Source organism: Scophthalmus maximus, chromosome 1 (genome assembly GCF_022379125.1).
Source record: "Scophthalmus maximus strain ysfricsl-2021 chromosome 1, ASM2237912v1, whole genome shotgun sequence".
In the NCBI taxonomy this organism is placed as follows: domain Eukaryota; kingdom Metazoa; phylum Chordata; class Actinopteri; order Pleuronectiformes; family Scophthalmidae; genus Scophthalmus; species Scophthalmus maximus.
The window spans coordinates 6,670,359-6,687,500 of record NC_061515.1 but is presented as its reverse complement, the minus strand read 5'-3'; the positions used below and the strand labels follow the sequence as shown (position 1 = coordinate 6,687,500).

The 17,142-nt window shown below is 45.9% G+C and overlaps 1 protein-coding gene across 9 annotated transcripts in view; it reads right to left on the bottom strand.

The window, feature by feature from the left end:
• LOC118313562 (RNA-binding motif, single-stranded-interacting protein 3) overlaps positions 1–17,142 on the bottom strand; it is a 144,028-nt gene that overhangs the window by 66,995 nt on the left and 59,891 nt on the right. For all 9 annotated transcript variants that reach the window (XM_047336130.1, XM_035639405.2, XM_047327164.1 and 6 more), the window contains one exon: positions 2,253–2,440. In XM_047336130.1, coding sequence (XP_047192086.1) covers positions 2,253–2,440 — 188 coding nt within the window. The remainder of the gene's footprint in view (positions 1–2,252; positions 2,441–17,142) is intronic.

The following is a 17,142-nucleotide window of genomic DNA, read 5'->3' as shown; positions in this document are numbered from 1 at the left end:
TCATTCCCGTTTGCAGTACCGTCAGCCCATGGACGCTCCCTGTTTGATGTCTACTGAACCACAGATCCAACCGACACTCACATGCACAATCTCACACTCGCATACATTTAACTTCTACGTCTCTCCGGGATGTCTGGGATTGTACGCGCATGCGCCATGTACATCTGCATATTCCCCGCGCCTTAACGGCTCGCTGTGGTCTGTCGGAGGCTGCGAATGTGTGTGGGTGTGCTCTCAGTGAGCGTACGCGCGGGGTTGTCCTCGTGTGTGTGTGTGTGGTGTGTCCTAATTGGGGATCCGATACAGCTGTCATGTCTCTTGCGTTCCCCTCATCCTCCACCCTCTCCGCCAGTTAGACTCGAACCGACCGATACAGGAGGGAGACCGAGAGAGTGCCGAGGCCTTCAGCTTCATTCCCCATACGTCGTCTTAACATCTTCAGGCACTATAAGGAAATGAGATCTTGGAGTTTTTTCCGCGGTGAAAAAGGGCTGATGTCGCCGAAAGTGCTGATGATCGGAGATGGACTTTGACTTTCAAGTCGGCACGTCTAGGCTTCAGGTTTCACCACAAGCGCCTGCCGCCAAAACATCGAGCACGTTCACGTGACGCTTTTCGAAAAATTCCCACCTGCCATGCTGCAGGTTTCCGGGGCGACTCTCGAATTTCACTTCCTTTGAGTGGTCGGAGCTCTGTCCGTCCTCAAGCAACCCGCCGACCGTGAGGCAGAGCCTTCCACATAGACGGATCCGTAGATTCAACGGGCATGAGTAGTGAGGCGGTGGTGAGCACGTTGGAGAGACAGCGAGACAACAAGTGTGGGTGAAGGCGAGCGAGCGTGCGAGAGAGAGACAGAGAAATTGCCCTTGTGCTATACACTTTAGATTCCGCTCACGTTCTGCTCTGTCCCCAGACGTTAAAAGTGTGTCCATAGTTTGGGGAACCGGGGGAGTGATTGGAAATGTCAGCTGACAACAGCACTTTTCACTGACACTCTGAGAACTGGCACAGAGACAGGGGGAGAGGAAGGCAGGCGGAGGGTGGGGACGGGTGGGTGGGTGGGATGGGCGGGGGGGGGGTTGAAGGATAGAGGAAGGGGGGACAGAGAGAGAAGGATGCGAGCAGGAAATGAGGAGGTTGACAGAATGGGAAGGGAGAGGATGGTGCTGCCGGGTGGGTTGGCGCGCACACACACACACACAAAAGCCACGCTTGCTAACAATAAGGATGAGGATGACACTGAGTTGAAAGAGTGTGTGTGTGTGTGTGTGTGTGTGTATGTGCTTGTCATGCCAGTGAGTGACAGGAAACTGCCACTCAGTCTATTTCCGGGGAGAGTTGGTAACCCAAGGCTAGGACTGCTGCCCGGCAGCACACGCGGGTCCCCCACTCCCGCACCGACCTTTTCCTAAATGTTACTGGCCACTTGGCACACTCACTGGTCCTCTAATGAAACTTTTATTGGCACCCATTTTTCACCCTCTTTCTCCAGAACGCCTCCAGGGCTGAGCTGAAATACAACGGGCTTGAACTGCAGCTGACACGCAGAAGGGCAAGGCATGGTGTTTGTGTGGGTGTGTGTGTGTGTTATACAGTCTGCACATTTTGTTCTACCTTTTTCTATATTCCAGAAATCAATTAGATCAATTCAGAAATGTTAATGAGATATTTTACAGCCCTCACTCGAGGAGTATAACTCAATATATAATTCTCCAATTATATGTAATGATATCAGGTGTTGGCTGCGGGCGATCGGGACCCTCAATGGGAGAGCTGGTTCATCTCCATTCTGTTTGTCCAAATATCGACAAATGAGAATAAAATGAACAGGATTTAATTTTAGCATCAAGGAAGAAAAAAAGGAAGTTAAGAGCCCTGATTCTACAGTGTCCAGTTTTTTCTGCCGCTGCAGCTAAAGTTGTTGAAGGCCAGGAATAATCTGTGACATCACACCGTTCAACAGCTTTGCTCAAATATATTGCTGTGAAGGCAAGTTGTCGTCTGAGCTGCTTTCAGACACTCATTGAAGTCAGGACATTTTCCGGAACTTTTCCTGCGAGACTCCTGGTAAAAAAATTCCGGAAAAAATGTCAGCGTGAGCCTAGGTGAGAATGCAGCGGGAAGATTGAATCACACAATATCAATTGCCACAAGCTGAACTGAAATCATCAGGAAAAAAGCAAACTCGGCTGCGCTGAAGGACGCAGCTTAACTCACGTGCACATCATCAAATCAAACAGAACAGAACTCACGGCTGGCAGAGTTTGATGAGGTCCTGGTCGGTGGTGGCCGGCGGCAGGCCTCGGATGTACAGGTTGGTCTTACTGAGCAGCTCCATTAGCCCTCCTCCCTGACCTCCACCTCCTCCTCCTCCTCCTCCTCCTCCTGTGTGGCCGGGACTGGGCAGAGCCAAGGCTGGAGGGGGAGGAGCATAGGACTGCTGTGGAGTCAGAGAGAGAGAGAGAGAAAAGGAGAGGGAAAGGTCACATAAGGTCACAAGCAAAGTTTTTCGTTCTTTCGCCACAATTTCTGATGTCATTTAATGATGTCAAACAAAGCTGCTTTTCAGTTTCTGCCACTCAGTCCTTTCCAGGACACTTAACTTAACTCTTCTTTCGACCAAACGCACATCCTTTTCATGGAGTCCTACTGCTCAGTCCTAAACCTCATCCTCAACCAGTGCTCATCGTGATAAGTTTGACTATGAGCTTGTATCAATAACAGTTATCGGCTCGGCAGCATCTTTGCAGTAATTTTCTAACTGCTTCTGTGAGATTTAAGGATAAGGACGCAATCACCATTCCTATGCAGTCGGTGTCATCAGCATGACGGGACAGACCTGCTGTAAGTGTGTAGCGTGTGTGTGTGTGTGTCTGTCTGTCTGTCTGCAAAAAGAGGACTCAGGCAGTTAAAAAAGAAGAAACTGTTTTGCTGGGTCATTTAGAAAACTGAATGTTAAAACGTGATCATTAACCTTGTTTTTTTTCAATTCAAACGGACCTGGATAAATAAAGGGTAATTATGTGGAATCCCCTGACAGTTTTTCTTCTCCAGTGCACTGTCATCTGTTTCAAGGAACTGTTTTGACTATATAAGATTGCATTGCACTCTCAAGCATCCCTTTAGAGGTGAACACATCCAGAGTGTGTCCAGAGTTTAATCCAGGCCTGGGACCTTAATCACCCCTAATTTACTCAAACATGTCCAATCAGCACTCACAGTCCAATTACACAGCTCAGCACTGACTAAATGACTTCATCAGATGACCATTTCTGGCAGGGAGGACGGCTCAGGGATTAATACGGGTTTTGAACTGGTGGGTTCAGAGTGCACATGCACATTGCCTGCGCCTGCTGCCTTAAGCGAACTTTCAGGTTATGTTTGGTGGAAGTATCATCTTTAAAAAAAAGCCCGTATGGCTAATATCACAGCTGTCTTGATGTTTGGAGCAAAACAATCCCATGGTTGGGAACTGGATGGAACAAGTTTGAGACGCCGCTGCAGTTTGATGCGATCCCAGGCCACAGTTTCCCCGTGTGTCATGATGACGAGTGGGAGAGACAGGTGAGCCAGTAAGAGAGTGCGCGCTCAGCTGGATACTGTATTTTGCAGTGTGTGTGCGTATGTACATATATATGTGCTAGTTGGCATCTGCGAGGCTGTGTGTGTGTGTGTGTGTGTGTGTGTGAGCCAGTGTTTGTGATAATGACAGGCTGTCACCACACAACGATGTGGAGCCTCTCTATTAATCCATTACCTGTACTTTGCTCACACAAACACACACACACACACACACGGGCGCACACACACACACGGGCGCACACAATAGACAGCACCAACAGGATCCGGCATATATACAGCAGACATTCAGCAGTAAAAGGAGATGGTGATATTTACAGGCCCGTGCCTTACACTAACTGCCCAGAACGAGTCTATACACTTCAACAACAAACAGACAAAGTACGGAGAAGTACAAAAAAAAAAAGGCTACACTAGGTAATACTTCATTTTAATGGATGTGACGAATGCTACTCGATTTGCAAGTGTCTTCTGAACCCCTAACACTCTTCTCCCAGTGTGTGTGTTCACTGGGAATATGGTCTCAGAGTCTTTAAGCCATACTGACGACACGAATGTAAGAAATGCAAAGAGCTAAAACTGACTACATCCAATCAATCAGTTGATAAAGATGTAATTGCCAATAAATCAAGTCAAGTTATCAAGTGCTGGTTCTAATTGCTGTTTCTACATATATATATATATATATATATATATATACAGTATATATATATACATACTGTATACCCCTGGGTGATTAATACTATACTGAAAAAAATGATCACATCCCTAAATGTCACTAGTAATAGAAAAAGTGTGTTTCCTCAATACATGATGAATGGCTTGTCATGTGTGTGAAAGAAATATCAGCTTTCTTCACTTCCTAAAACTGTATAATGCAATCGGTCAACATAATAACTTTAAAAACACGACAAGGAAAAGGTGAACTCTTGTTTTTTTACTAAAAAACAGCCTTATTAGTTGCACGAAAAAACACTCCAGAGGAGCTGCTGGGTGCTCAGTGTGCCATTTATACTGAGGTGTGTGCGTGCATTTGCATGGACTCGTTCAATATTGGTGGGTTTGTTTACCGACCACCTCGGGGAGATGTTTGATGGGAAGTGTCAGATGCAAATACGACGGATTTCAAGGCTGCAGTTGGAAATAAAAAAAACCCCATTCAGGTGAAAACTACAACAAAGGAGATAAGACAATGCACATAACACACATGACTGATTAGGAATACAATACCATTACATGCATATATTGCATGTGCACAAAAACTGAACCACTCTAACGGACATAAACACACACAGCGTCATCGATTTACATTCATTTTACGCCATCATCATCTTGACCAGAAACGAGCCTTTCTTCATTCACACACACTCAGGTGTGCAGGTATACAACAATGTGCAATGTCTCTATCCAACACACACACACACACACACACACACACACACACACACACACACACACACACACACACACACACACACACACACACACACACACACACACACCTGATCAAAGGTTTTTTTCCCAGGGAACCTCTTTCCACGAATTTGTGCAGCTGTCAGTCAGGGTGATAGGGAGCTGTGTATGTAACGTTTCAGAGACTGTGATAGAGAGTCCTTTGATACATTAAAATATCTCTCTCTCTCTCTCTCTCTCTCATCCGTGCATTCCCCCTCCTCAACCTTCCTTGCTCGCTGTCAAATTTGACTCCACCACCGCTCAATCTCTTGCTCTTTTCACCCCCGATCCTTACACTTCCCTCCCTCTCTCCCTCCCTCTCTCCCTCCGGTGCCTCCTCTCTTTCTCCCGCTTTCTCTCTCCTTTTTTTTAAGGATTACTCTGAGTGCGTGGACCGAAGGCTGCCACTCAGCTGCTACTGTTGACACACTCAGTACAATGGACCAGCTCTCACGCTGGGAAAAAAAAGGGTTCAGAGGAAGCGACACAAACTGTCGCACAAAACAAACAACAGTCAGAGCAGAGCTATGCATGGCTGAGCCTTTGTACGACCGCACGCTGCAAAACACCGCTGCACGCCGTCGTTTACTGTATGTGCATGCTGTGACTACGTGATGAGTATTCACCGGATTTGACGGCAAAGGAAAAAAACAAATTACTTATTCTGAAGACACTGTAAAAAAAAAAAAAAGTCAGCTAGATACAGTTTTAGCTGTCGTGGCATCACTTGTGTCACCATAAACGGGTCACAGACCGCTGGTCTGCGCACAGGCCTGTTCCCTTACATACATATTTGCTGCCACCTTAAAACTTTGGTTGTCAATGGGTGACAAACAGGAAGAAGAACACTAAATGAACAAGCAAAGAAACATAACTATGGCAAATATATCCCAAGACTTGTAATGGCATATTGGATCTGTTCTGAAGGGTCGTGACCTTAAGACACTTCATTTTTTTTATCCTTGAAACGACGGCTTACTTTGGTAACCTTTTTTAGAAACATGCTTCCAAAGGCTTGTCGACCGGCATCATTTTTCATGTCGACTGTCGGCAAACCACTTCTGTTTTGTGGAGCAGTTCATACTCCGACACAGGACGGACAAAATAAAAATGTAGATTGTGCCACACAGCTATACTAGCAACGGCAGTTTCCTCTATTTTGGACTTTCGAGCCCCCTGCTCCCTCCTCGGTATTTTTGTTTCCATTAGTGAATCTCGGCAGCCACAAATTCTCATTTTTGCACACTGAGGCTCAGTGTGTGTCAGCAAACTGATCTTTGTGAGAGCAAAGTTGAAACGCAGAGGTAAAAGAGACACAAGGCAGACACAAAGTGAAAGAGAGAAACAGGGAGAGGGAGAGAGGGAGAGAGAGAGAGAGAGAGAGAGAGAGAGAGAGAGAGAGAGAGAGAGAGAGAGAGAGAGAGAGAGAGAGAGGGAGAGAGAGAGAGAGAGAGAGAGAGAGAGAGATAGCACAAAGGGAGACCATTCATCTTCTGCCGTAACTCTGCTCGATACATTTTAACAAGGCGTCTCTGGCGTTACGCTCTTTTATGTGCATTTAATTTGATGTAGCACTTTCTGTTTCACAAGCTGTAGGCGTACACGCGGCATGAAGACATTAACGCAAATTCACTGCGTTGGACAAAAGCTGAGCGATATTCAAAAATGAGACCATTACAGCAGGAGGGGGACGGCAGGACTCGCTGTCCGGTGATATGGAAGTAGAAAGGTGGGGGGCGAACTTTGGGTGAAAGGAAGGAAGGAAGGGCTAAAGAGCTGGGAGAGGGATGGCTGATGAAGAAGTTTGAGTGAGGAGGGATGGGGGGGGGCATTGGGGTGTGGGTTGTTCCGGTCTCTTGTGATGCTTCCTGAAACACAGAGGAAAGAATGCAGGCTATTTTAAGTTCCAGTGCTGAGATCCTCTCGTACTCTCAGTGCCTCTAAACACAGCAGCGGAAGGGTTTAAGGAAGAGCTTATGAATACATCGGAGTGGAAATATGGCTCCAGATATACCGTCCACCCCCCCCCCCCCCCGTTTGGAGATTACACGAGTAGCTAAATAAAGCAAGGTTATTGCTTCTGTCGGAAAACCTCGGGGAGGAAAAACAAATCTGATGATTGTCAAACTGGCAGGTCCAGTGGAAGACGTGGCTTCGGGATGTTGCAGTCACAATGACTGCAATGGACGCTTGGAAGGAGGGAAGGATGGATGTGTATGATCGGGCGAGAGGAGACTGCTGAATGCTCATTTGATGTTGTACGGAGGTGTAAACAGCTTTCTTGGAGGCTAGCCTATAATGATGTCCAATACAGGATATTTACAGGTCTCCAAGTGTCGGGTTGAATATAATGTGTGGGCTAGAGGTGGAGAAATCACACCACAGAGTCGATTCATGAAATCACTTCAAAGTCCTGCTGCCATGACCAGCTTTATTCCACGAGGGGCACTGATAATCATGTTTGTAAAAGTGATGACAATGATGCGTTTTAATTTAGAGCCCTCATTTAAATCCAGCTCCAACAAAACAACTAGAGAAAGAGACAGAGTTATTTGTCACCGGATTAAAACACATACCAACCACAATATTTTTTACAAGTATACTATATTTTTACTGTACCCTCGAGGCGAAGCAGCCATAATTATTGTAGTTTGAAGCTGGTTAAGGGGTTTTTTTTTAGGACCTGCAGACACTCTGCAGTTACCTGAGGGACAAATTAACAGGATATCATGTTTTACTAGGGCATCTGCAAATTTCATCAGCAACAGATTCAGGGGCATTATACGGTCAATCAGAATGGAACACAATCAATTTAATGATCTCGATATGCACTGCATGCTCGACTTAGTTCCTCATCAGAATAATTTATACACACACACGTCTTGTCAAATAGCTTATAATTTATATCTTATATATAATCTATGATCGGGAAAGTCAACCCTGGACCACCTGTGTTCACTAAGGCCACCTACACCTTCGAATGCTGATCTTGCAGTCTGCCTACTTTTCATGTACTCTCAATTTCATTCTCTCCGTCTTCTTGTTTATATCTCACCTCCCACCTAATTTTGATCTCCCGTCTCATCCCTCCCCAAGCGACTCCTTCCCTGCTTCGCCCCGTCTCCTCAGAGGACCACGTTGTCTATGTTTGCTTCCCCAGCGGAATCGCTGTGTCCCCCCTGCCTACACCCTGCCTACCCCCTGCCTACCCCCTCGACCTCTCTTGTGAACAGCAACGACTCGCCTGGAGGGAGATATATGATGGAGAGCAACAGTGGTGAGTCGCTGAACTCTCAGGTTCCTTCCTGTGGCTGGGTTTCTGAGAAAAGGTCAGAGAGAGGGGGGTGGCGCGGGCTGGAGTTCACGAGGCAACGCTGTTTAACTTGGGTTCGTTTTCAATCATGCTTTCGACTGCGCGGTTATTGTTCTTGAGGTCAGGGCTGAGGGAATGTTTGTGTGTGTATGTGTGTGGTTACGGGAAATGTTGTGTGAAAAACCCAGCAACATGATGTTGTGCAACAACTTCCTGCATCTTGGCATGTTCTATATGTGTATGTTTACTCGTACACTTCTAGAAGTTGAACTACAAGTCATGGTTGAGTAATTGTATCTTGGGTCAAATAGCAGTTCAAAAAAAACCCAGCAAGAGGATGCGGGTTGAGTTCAACTGGTGCATGGTCATGATTTACTGACGGTTCAGAATGTGCTGATCCAATGATATAGAGTAGGAATAAATAACAGTCACAGCATCACACGTGGATGTAAGGGACATTTTCCTGCCTTGTTTGATCTGGAGCTGAAAGTGGGAGAAAATGGGTCCCCACCACCGCTGCTGCTACTACATTAGGTGGGGGGGAAAAAAGTAGTGGATGGATTCTGGGTAAGTGGCTGGAAGACATTTGGTTCCATTATCTAAATGCCCGGCCTGCTGTCCAAGTAAGGATTTTATTCTTACTTCTAAAACAGAACGACCTACTCCTTAAAACACGTAAGTTCCGCCAGTGCACCGGCCTAGTATCGAAAATACAGTATGCAAATGGTGGCTCAGATTTTAAGCCCTCGCAAAAGCAATATTCGTATTTGTGTTGTGACACTGCAACTAACTCATCTAACTACACTGAAGCGGATGAACTTGTACCCTCTTTACAAAACACCTTCCTGAGTGACATCCAAGAAAAATCCCTTCAGCAAATCGTACTTCAGTTATTTTTTCTCTCCACTTCTCTGACTATACTATATTCCAAAAAATGTATATCATACACAATATTCCTCCTTCCTAATTGCATGACCTCTACCATGCAAGTTGCAAAAAAAGGAGGGAAAAAACTGCACATTGAAGAGGAGCCTTACACAAAGCTCTTTTATTATGTATATTTATGCAAATGACACATTCGTTTATTCAAGAAAACGTCTCTCATTGCCCCCCTGGTCAGTATTTCAACCCTGCGGTATGCACGGTGAACGGCGGCAGACGGGGTTTGTGAGTCGTGATTGGTTTTTGTACGAATCCTATACGGGAGGGAAAATATGGAGGTTTGCTCTTCAGTGACTCCCCCCCGCCCCCATAGTTTAAAATGAACCACTGTGAAATATTGCAAAAGGTTTATCAGCAGCAGCTCTCATCCACCCCCCCGATGTCCCTCACCTCCTCACTGTTCTCGTCAAACATTTTTGCTTTTCTCCTCCTCTTACGTAATTTCACTTTTTTCCCCCTCCTCTCCATTCCTTTTGCAGCCAATAGCCCCTGCCCTGTCTTCTTTTCCAGGGCCCATCATCTCTTCTTCCTCTCATCTCATCTCTCGCTCGTATACCCACACTCCTCCTATGTGCTGCCCCCCCTCTCCTCCAACACTGGAGATTAAAATATGAGGAAACAATCAACCTGTGACTCATTAGCACATGAACTGGGGGGGGGGGGACAACAGAGCCCTGGAAATCCACCGCACAGCTTCTTCTTCCTTCTTTTTTTTTTAATCCCAGTAATGACTTTTTACCGTATTTTGTTGAATGAGACGGAACAATCCTCTGCGTGTCCTTTCAGGCAGTCCAATTACCATCAGAATAAGAGGGCATGAGAATAAGACTGAATGCTTATATAGCATCGGGTCAAAGAATGGAGACTATAGAATAAGTGTGCAGACATAATAATTTTTCTCCGCGGCAACAATGAGCAGCTAAAAAGATAGGAATTGGCGCATGCGTGTGTGAGTGTGTGTGTGTGTGTGTGTGGGGGGGGGGGGGGGGGGGGGGGGGGGCTTGTCTTCTCTGAGCGACAATGAGAAGCTGAAAAGACAAGACAAATGGCATGTGTGTGTTTGTGTGTGTGTGTGGGAGGGGCGGTACTTGTATGTTCAGGCGTCCTACTCATTGGAGAATCAATTAAAATGTCTACGAGCATAGCAACAACTCCACATACAGTATTATGAGGCAACGTTGGCATCCCCATGGATGGCAACTCATCACATTACTGAAACAGACAGCAAAGCAATAATATCAGGTGTTGCTGAATAGATTGTGCGCCGTGAACGCTGCGGAGGTAGAAGTTATGAAAAAAGCTCAGCGGGGTCACTGCCGGTCCATATTACCTTGCATCGGTTAATATTGCAGTTCAGTTTTGTTGTGTACCAAAAAAAGGAAAAAAATAACAACCTTGAAATGAAGCATTACATTTCCAAAGATATGACACACACACACACACACACACACACACACACACACACACACACACACACACACACACACACACACACACACACACACACACACACACACACACACACACACACACACACACACACACGCACACACACACACACACACAAAATGGAATTAAAGAAAAAGGGCCTTCAACATAATGTAGCAGACCACTTACTTCAAAACATAAATGGAGACCTCAGATCTGGGAAGGTGAACCTTTTTTTTGCCCCTATCAAGGGCCATCTCAATTTTAATAACATCCTTCGAGGGCCACAGTAAATTATTAAAAAGCATACATCACACTAATCTCTCTGATGAAATGGCTGGAAGTGCCTCTCTCTGGCGAGGCATTTGATGCCAGATGATAGTGGTGGTGGCGGTGATGATGACGACGCTACTGGCTGCAGGTTCTCCAGCTTTGGGTCTGTCAGATCTTGAGCAAACTCAGTTTTGATAAGACGTGATCTCAGAGATGTAAACATTAACTGTAAACCTGTGAGTTAAAAACAAGACTAAAAGCGTCTAAAGCTGCAGCTTTGCAGTGCTGCACTTCTGCACCTCGGTGCTTTGAGCTTGCAATGCTGGCAGAATTTGAAGAGCGGGTGAAAACCTCCCTCGAGCTCCGCTGTGTTGTGTATTTGCTGCGGTTCGTTACCAAGGGAAACTAGATGCAAACAAACACCGCAATGCTCCTGTAGAATGAGCTGAAGGGATTATGGTAGTTTGGATACAGGATTTTAGTTTGATGCCATGGCGTGCGGTGCTGCGTTCGGCTCACCCTTTGTTGACACGCCCATAGTTTTCTCCATATATATATATATATATATATAGTCGGCAGTCAACATTTTGAGCCGATCTAATGTTCACCATTTTAGTGTGGCCGGTCAGCGTGCTAACATTAGCTCAGTAACCACCCAAAAAACAAGGAGGTCTATAGCCTAAGTATAAAATACAAATGTCTGTAATAACAATCCATCCAATAGTAAGCTTAAGAAAAACTTGTGTTTTTTAGATCAGTTATTAAATCATTAAATTATCGTACGTTTGACTTTGCACTCAACAACAGGACACGGCCGAGCTGCACTGTGAAACAAAGCCACGTCTGATTTATTCTGTTCCTCATAATCTATGTTAATGAAAGTCATGCGAAGACACCGGAAACAAGATCTCTTGTTTAAGGTCATCTCTCTGAGCTATGGAGGCAAACAGAAATTGTAAGACGTGCCGGTGCAGTAGGCGTCCAAATATAGATTATTCAACTCATATGATCCTGCATGCGAACGCGGGATCTACCAGTAATTCCCTTTGTAAGCGAGGCAGTGTTGCAGCATCACATCTATATTCAGTCTCGTCTAATGTAGTCACAGGGTTCAATACGCCTCTCTCCCTCGGATCGACCTGGTCTGGTTTAAACACTTATCTTTACCTTGTCTGCTCCCGGGGTCACTGACCATTCATTATTACTCTGCTTCCTTCCTCCGCCGTGTCCCTCACTCCTTCCCGTTTCTCTCGCGGCTCTAATTAAATTCCTTCATCAAAACGAGGGCGCAAATATTCAGGGGAGGAGAGAGGAAGAGGAGGAGGAGGAGGGGAGGAGGGAAAGAGGGGGGGAAGTGAAAGAGATCAGAGTGTACGACCAAATTGAGCGAATCCAAGCCCGCTGACTGAGATCAGATGATGACCTGAGAATATCCGGAGGGAAAATCCATAATAGGCCATCGCAACAAAGGCATCAGCTCGGTCTAATCACTATGATTTTTTAAAATTTATTTCTCAGGTGAAACATGTACAAAAATATGCTGCAGAGAAATACGTCTCTCAGACCGGAGAGACAAAGCAAATCATCAGACACACATCGTGTAGACCCGATCATTTTTAAACCCCTCCTCCTCGACAGCACACGTCAATGTTGGAATTAAACTCACATATTCGATGCACTGTGATCCCCCGGTGTGTCAGCTGCCAAAACAAATTGCACCTGGATTAGCACCATTTTCCACAGGAAATTCCATGTGCTGGAATATTGAATGGCGGCATGAAGTAACCGCCCCCCCCCCCCCTTGTAAAATACAGTTAGGTCGCTAAACTGTTTCAACTCTCACTCCTCCTTTGTCCAGAGGATAAATCCTTTGACAGAGGATATACAGAAGTTCACATTTATAATTCAGAATCCACTATTGAACCATTCGTCAAATCCGAAAGCACAAAACAAAGGCTGAACAGTGAGAGCAGCAGTCGATGTTTTCAGCGATCATAACCCAGACAGTGTGTGTGTGTGTGTGCTTGGATTGATTTAAAGGCCTGATCAAATTACCTGGAAAAGGTTAAAAGTATGCATTACTGGCTAACATGCTTTTGCTATTGAGCACAGGGAGAAAAAAAAAAAGGGGAATGCAGCTGCGTTGAACAACAATCCAGTCCAACTGTGACCTGGAGGCATGAAAAATACCGAAGCATTCAGCGAGGGGAAAACACATCTTAAGATGGGGAAAAGTATCACCGTGAATCACGGTAAAGAGAGGTGTGAACACTAATGAATATGCTTTGCCGATAGAACATGTCAATAGAAAGGTCAATAAATCACATTTTTACAGAAAAGTTGAAGCCGTGACAGGGGCACGACACCTCAGATATAGACGCTGCTGCAAATGAAGCAACGAATTCTGAAAGCTGGCAGCTTCACGCACACACCATCAACTCAGCAGCACAGGAGATCGCCACAGTGTTTTTAAGGCGGACATCTAAGATCAGTGTCACCAATTCAAGGTTGCGACCGACAGTGGGAAATATGGCCTTGAGTTATGGCCATCACTTTCACTTTTGTGAAATTGTGTCATAATTTGCGAAGAAAAATATTGAATTCACGGCCAAAAACTGTTTTTGTGAAGTCACAGTGACCTTGACAGTGACCTTGACCTCTGACCAAGATCGAATCAATTCACCGCGGCTTTGAGGTGAACGTTTTTGAACATTGCTACATTTTGACGAAGAAAGGCATTCCTGAGGTATCACTTTCATGAGAATAGGACAGGGCGACAACCTGAAGACATAATACCTCTGGCCACGACGGCTGCGGTTTCAGGGGTTGCACAAGGACAAACACACAGAGCAGTACGGAGTAAATCAAAGGGGAACTGCGGAGAATGAAAACCGAAATAAACAAATGCACATCGCGAGGGAACGGAGGCGCCCGTGGCAAAACGTGAAGGAAGGCGGGAGAGGAGAGGACGAGAAAAAAGCAAGGCGGGCCACCAGAGAGGTCACTTCTGCTGTAAATAATTTATCCTTTAAAAAAAAAAACAGCGGGAGGCTTTAATTGGCGCCGTGGATTAATCCGGATACGCACACACACACACACACACACACACACACACACGTGCACCTCGGGGAGCCTCTCAGCAGCTGCGCTCCAGCGAAATTGGCCACAGTGTGGCGGCGGCGGCAGCAGTGACTTCCCTCCAGGTATACGACACAGTCGGCCAAAACAGCAGAAGCGGGCCTGCCAGCCACGTCTCGTGAATCTGGGCGTGACACCTCTCAGCCTCCATCCGCCTCACGCTCACCGTCACGCTCTCGGAAGCAAAATCTTCCACGGCAAATCGAAAAAACGGCGAGTCTTTTCAGTCCCTCGGCGCGGCTGTTAGCCACACGAGCACTCGGCTTCACGTCGGTTTGTAATCTGCCTTCAGCGGAGGGGAGACACGAGAAAAGCCTTCTGCGTGACTTGGATTAAAGTCGAGTAATCGTGGAGTCAAAATTACAGGTCATGAGTTTGCCTTTTCAGGGCAAAGTCATCACTGTCATGTGATAAACCTCATAATCACAATTATGTCAAATCTTGACATATGTATCTCTCTCTACGCCAACACGAATGAGCTCCTTCTTTGTTTAAAATCTGCACAGTAATCATTGAAGGGATGAGAAGGAGAAATTTGAGCTTCAACAGGAATTGTGAGTGTGGCAAAAAAAAAACGATTTCCCACGAAGATATCCCCGAAAAAAAGTGCAACAATCAAGAGAGTACATGAACATTTAGCGAACAGGCAAAAACAGCTTCATGTGCTCCTTTTCTTTCTTCTTTTGTTTTTAAATTCAAGGACTATGAGGTGCAGTCCGGTGACCTCAATTTGTCCTGCATCAGTAGTATTGGGCGAGGCGGACATCTTTGAATGCTGGTGCAGTAATGTGAAATTTAGTTGCTCGTTATCAGACCCACATGTAGCAGCGTCCATCAAACATACAGAAAATCAGTATATAGCCGCCATTGTAGTTGTTGTTTCTACCGCATGCCCATTACTCAAAGCAACGGTGGGCATCGCGGCGAGTGAGCCGTGACGTCATTGTTCCCCACACGTTTTAAAAATAAACACACGTTAGAAGGCGTAAATAGTACAGCGCCCCACAGTACAGATCAAAAATATATGAGGAGGACCACGCATGGGGTCCCTCAATCGGTGGACGTAAAGTTAAAAGCCAGAGGAGAGCAACTGAGGACAGGACCTTCTCTTCACATGGTTTGTGTCCCAGGCTCACATTTACTACCACCAAACATCCTGCTTTGTTCAGGCAAACGGAAAGACCAATCCACAATAAATGTCAGGCAACACTACTTAACATTTATCCCTCCCGGCGCTGCCGCCTCTAAGCGGCGTCCAGCTGAAGGCACTCTGGCAAGCATTATGTCTCTTCCTGAAGGTTGATGAACACATTTACCGCCCCCATACCTTATCCTCACACATCGGCTCTGTTGGGGAGATAAGCACTCGGGCCTTCAGCTGATCCAATGGAAAATGTTAAGGTAGACTGCTGTGCAGCCCAAGTGGTTATTACATTTATCAGTCAGTTTGTTAAACACAAAACCTGCCTGATCCACAATATGAGGCCAAGTCATCAGCATTTCATCAGATCATCTCTTTAGATAATAAAGACACAGTACATTACAAGTGTATGTCTGTAATGGTTTTGAATTCTTCTTCTTTTCACTTCCAGCCGACTAGGCATGTGAAATACATTTCCAGCCTCCCGCTGGTTTTAAAAAAGAAATAATGCTTTTGGTGTTTGTGTACAGCAGGGAAGGGAGATCCCATCGGGTCACAGAAACACGTGAAGACTCGTTCTAATACCGGGTGTGAACGGACGGACTTAAAGATATCCACTCGGATCGGATCACCCAAGACCCCTGTTAATGCCAGGTATGAACACGACCTCACAATGTCAGATGTTAAACGCTCTATTAAGCACGTTCACCAAGGCACAGAGAGCACACACACACACACACACACACACACACACACACACACACACACACAGTTAGCACAATGATTTTATTGACGCTCACCGGGCGTCAACTCTCAGGAAAACATCAATAACGTGTTACCGCGGTTTAATGCCAAGTTCAATTTATGAATCAGATTTAATTAACAGTACTTTTTCTTTCATCCGACATGCTGAGCGACAGCGTGCGGTTGCTGTGGTCAACCCCCCTTATTGTGTCACCTCCGAGTCTAGAACTATGGTGAATTGCATTTTCACCTTGTGAACTACAGTAGATTTCCAAAGTGAGATAAAAAAAAAAGAAACCAGACCAAGAGTTGCCGCGGTCCAAAATCACCCTGGACAGCGAGGTTATCGGCCAGACCCCAGTACCATGAGAATACACAGTGTCGCCCAAATCCCATTGTACCATGAAATGTCACAGCACATTAACTACAAGAGGGATTACCCATCCTTGAAAGTAAAAGAGGGAGGTGGGGGGGCAATGAAGGGAGATAGAGGAACAGAATTAAGAGAGTTGTGCGCACGGAGCCTCTGGGAATATGTGTAAGTGAACACATGTGGGTGCGTACAGTGAGTGTGGAGTGAATACAAACTAGTGCACGCTCCGTTGTATTCGTTTATCCTCACTCAACTCGTTTCCAAGTGATATCCACTTTTCCGTCTCTCTTCTGTTCCCGTTGCCTTCCCCTCTATCTCTCCTCTCCTGTCCTCTTCTGTGCCACTGGTCATGATAATCTCTAGATCTTGATTGATTTGGCTATGTTTGATGAACACGCACGCGCACGCGCACACACACACACACACACACACACACACACACACACACACACACACACACACACACACACACACACACAGAGTAAGAGAGAGAGAGAGAGAGAGCTTATCTATGGCTGGGAAGTTGAGCTAGTTTGGCAGAGTGAGACCAACAGCTTGTGGCTGTATGTACTATGGAAGAAAGCAAGAGTCTGTCTCTGTTGCTCCGTCTCTGTTTTTCCTCTCTACTTACTCGGCCCCATTTCCTTTCTGCCTGGGTTTTGTCACTCAATCTGTAATTCTTGAGAGTTTCCCGTCCCTCGCCGACTCCGATTTGAAATCTTTCTTTGCACCCGACAGATGTCTCGTCGGCTCCAC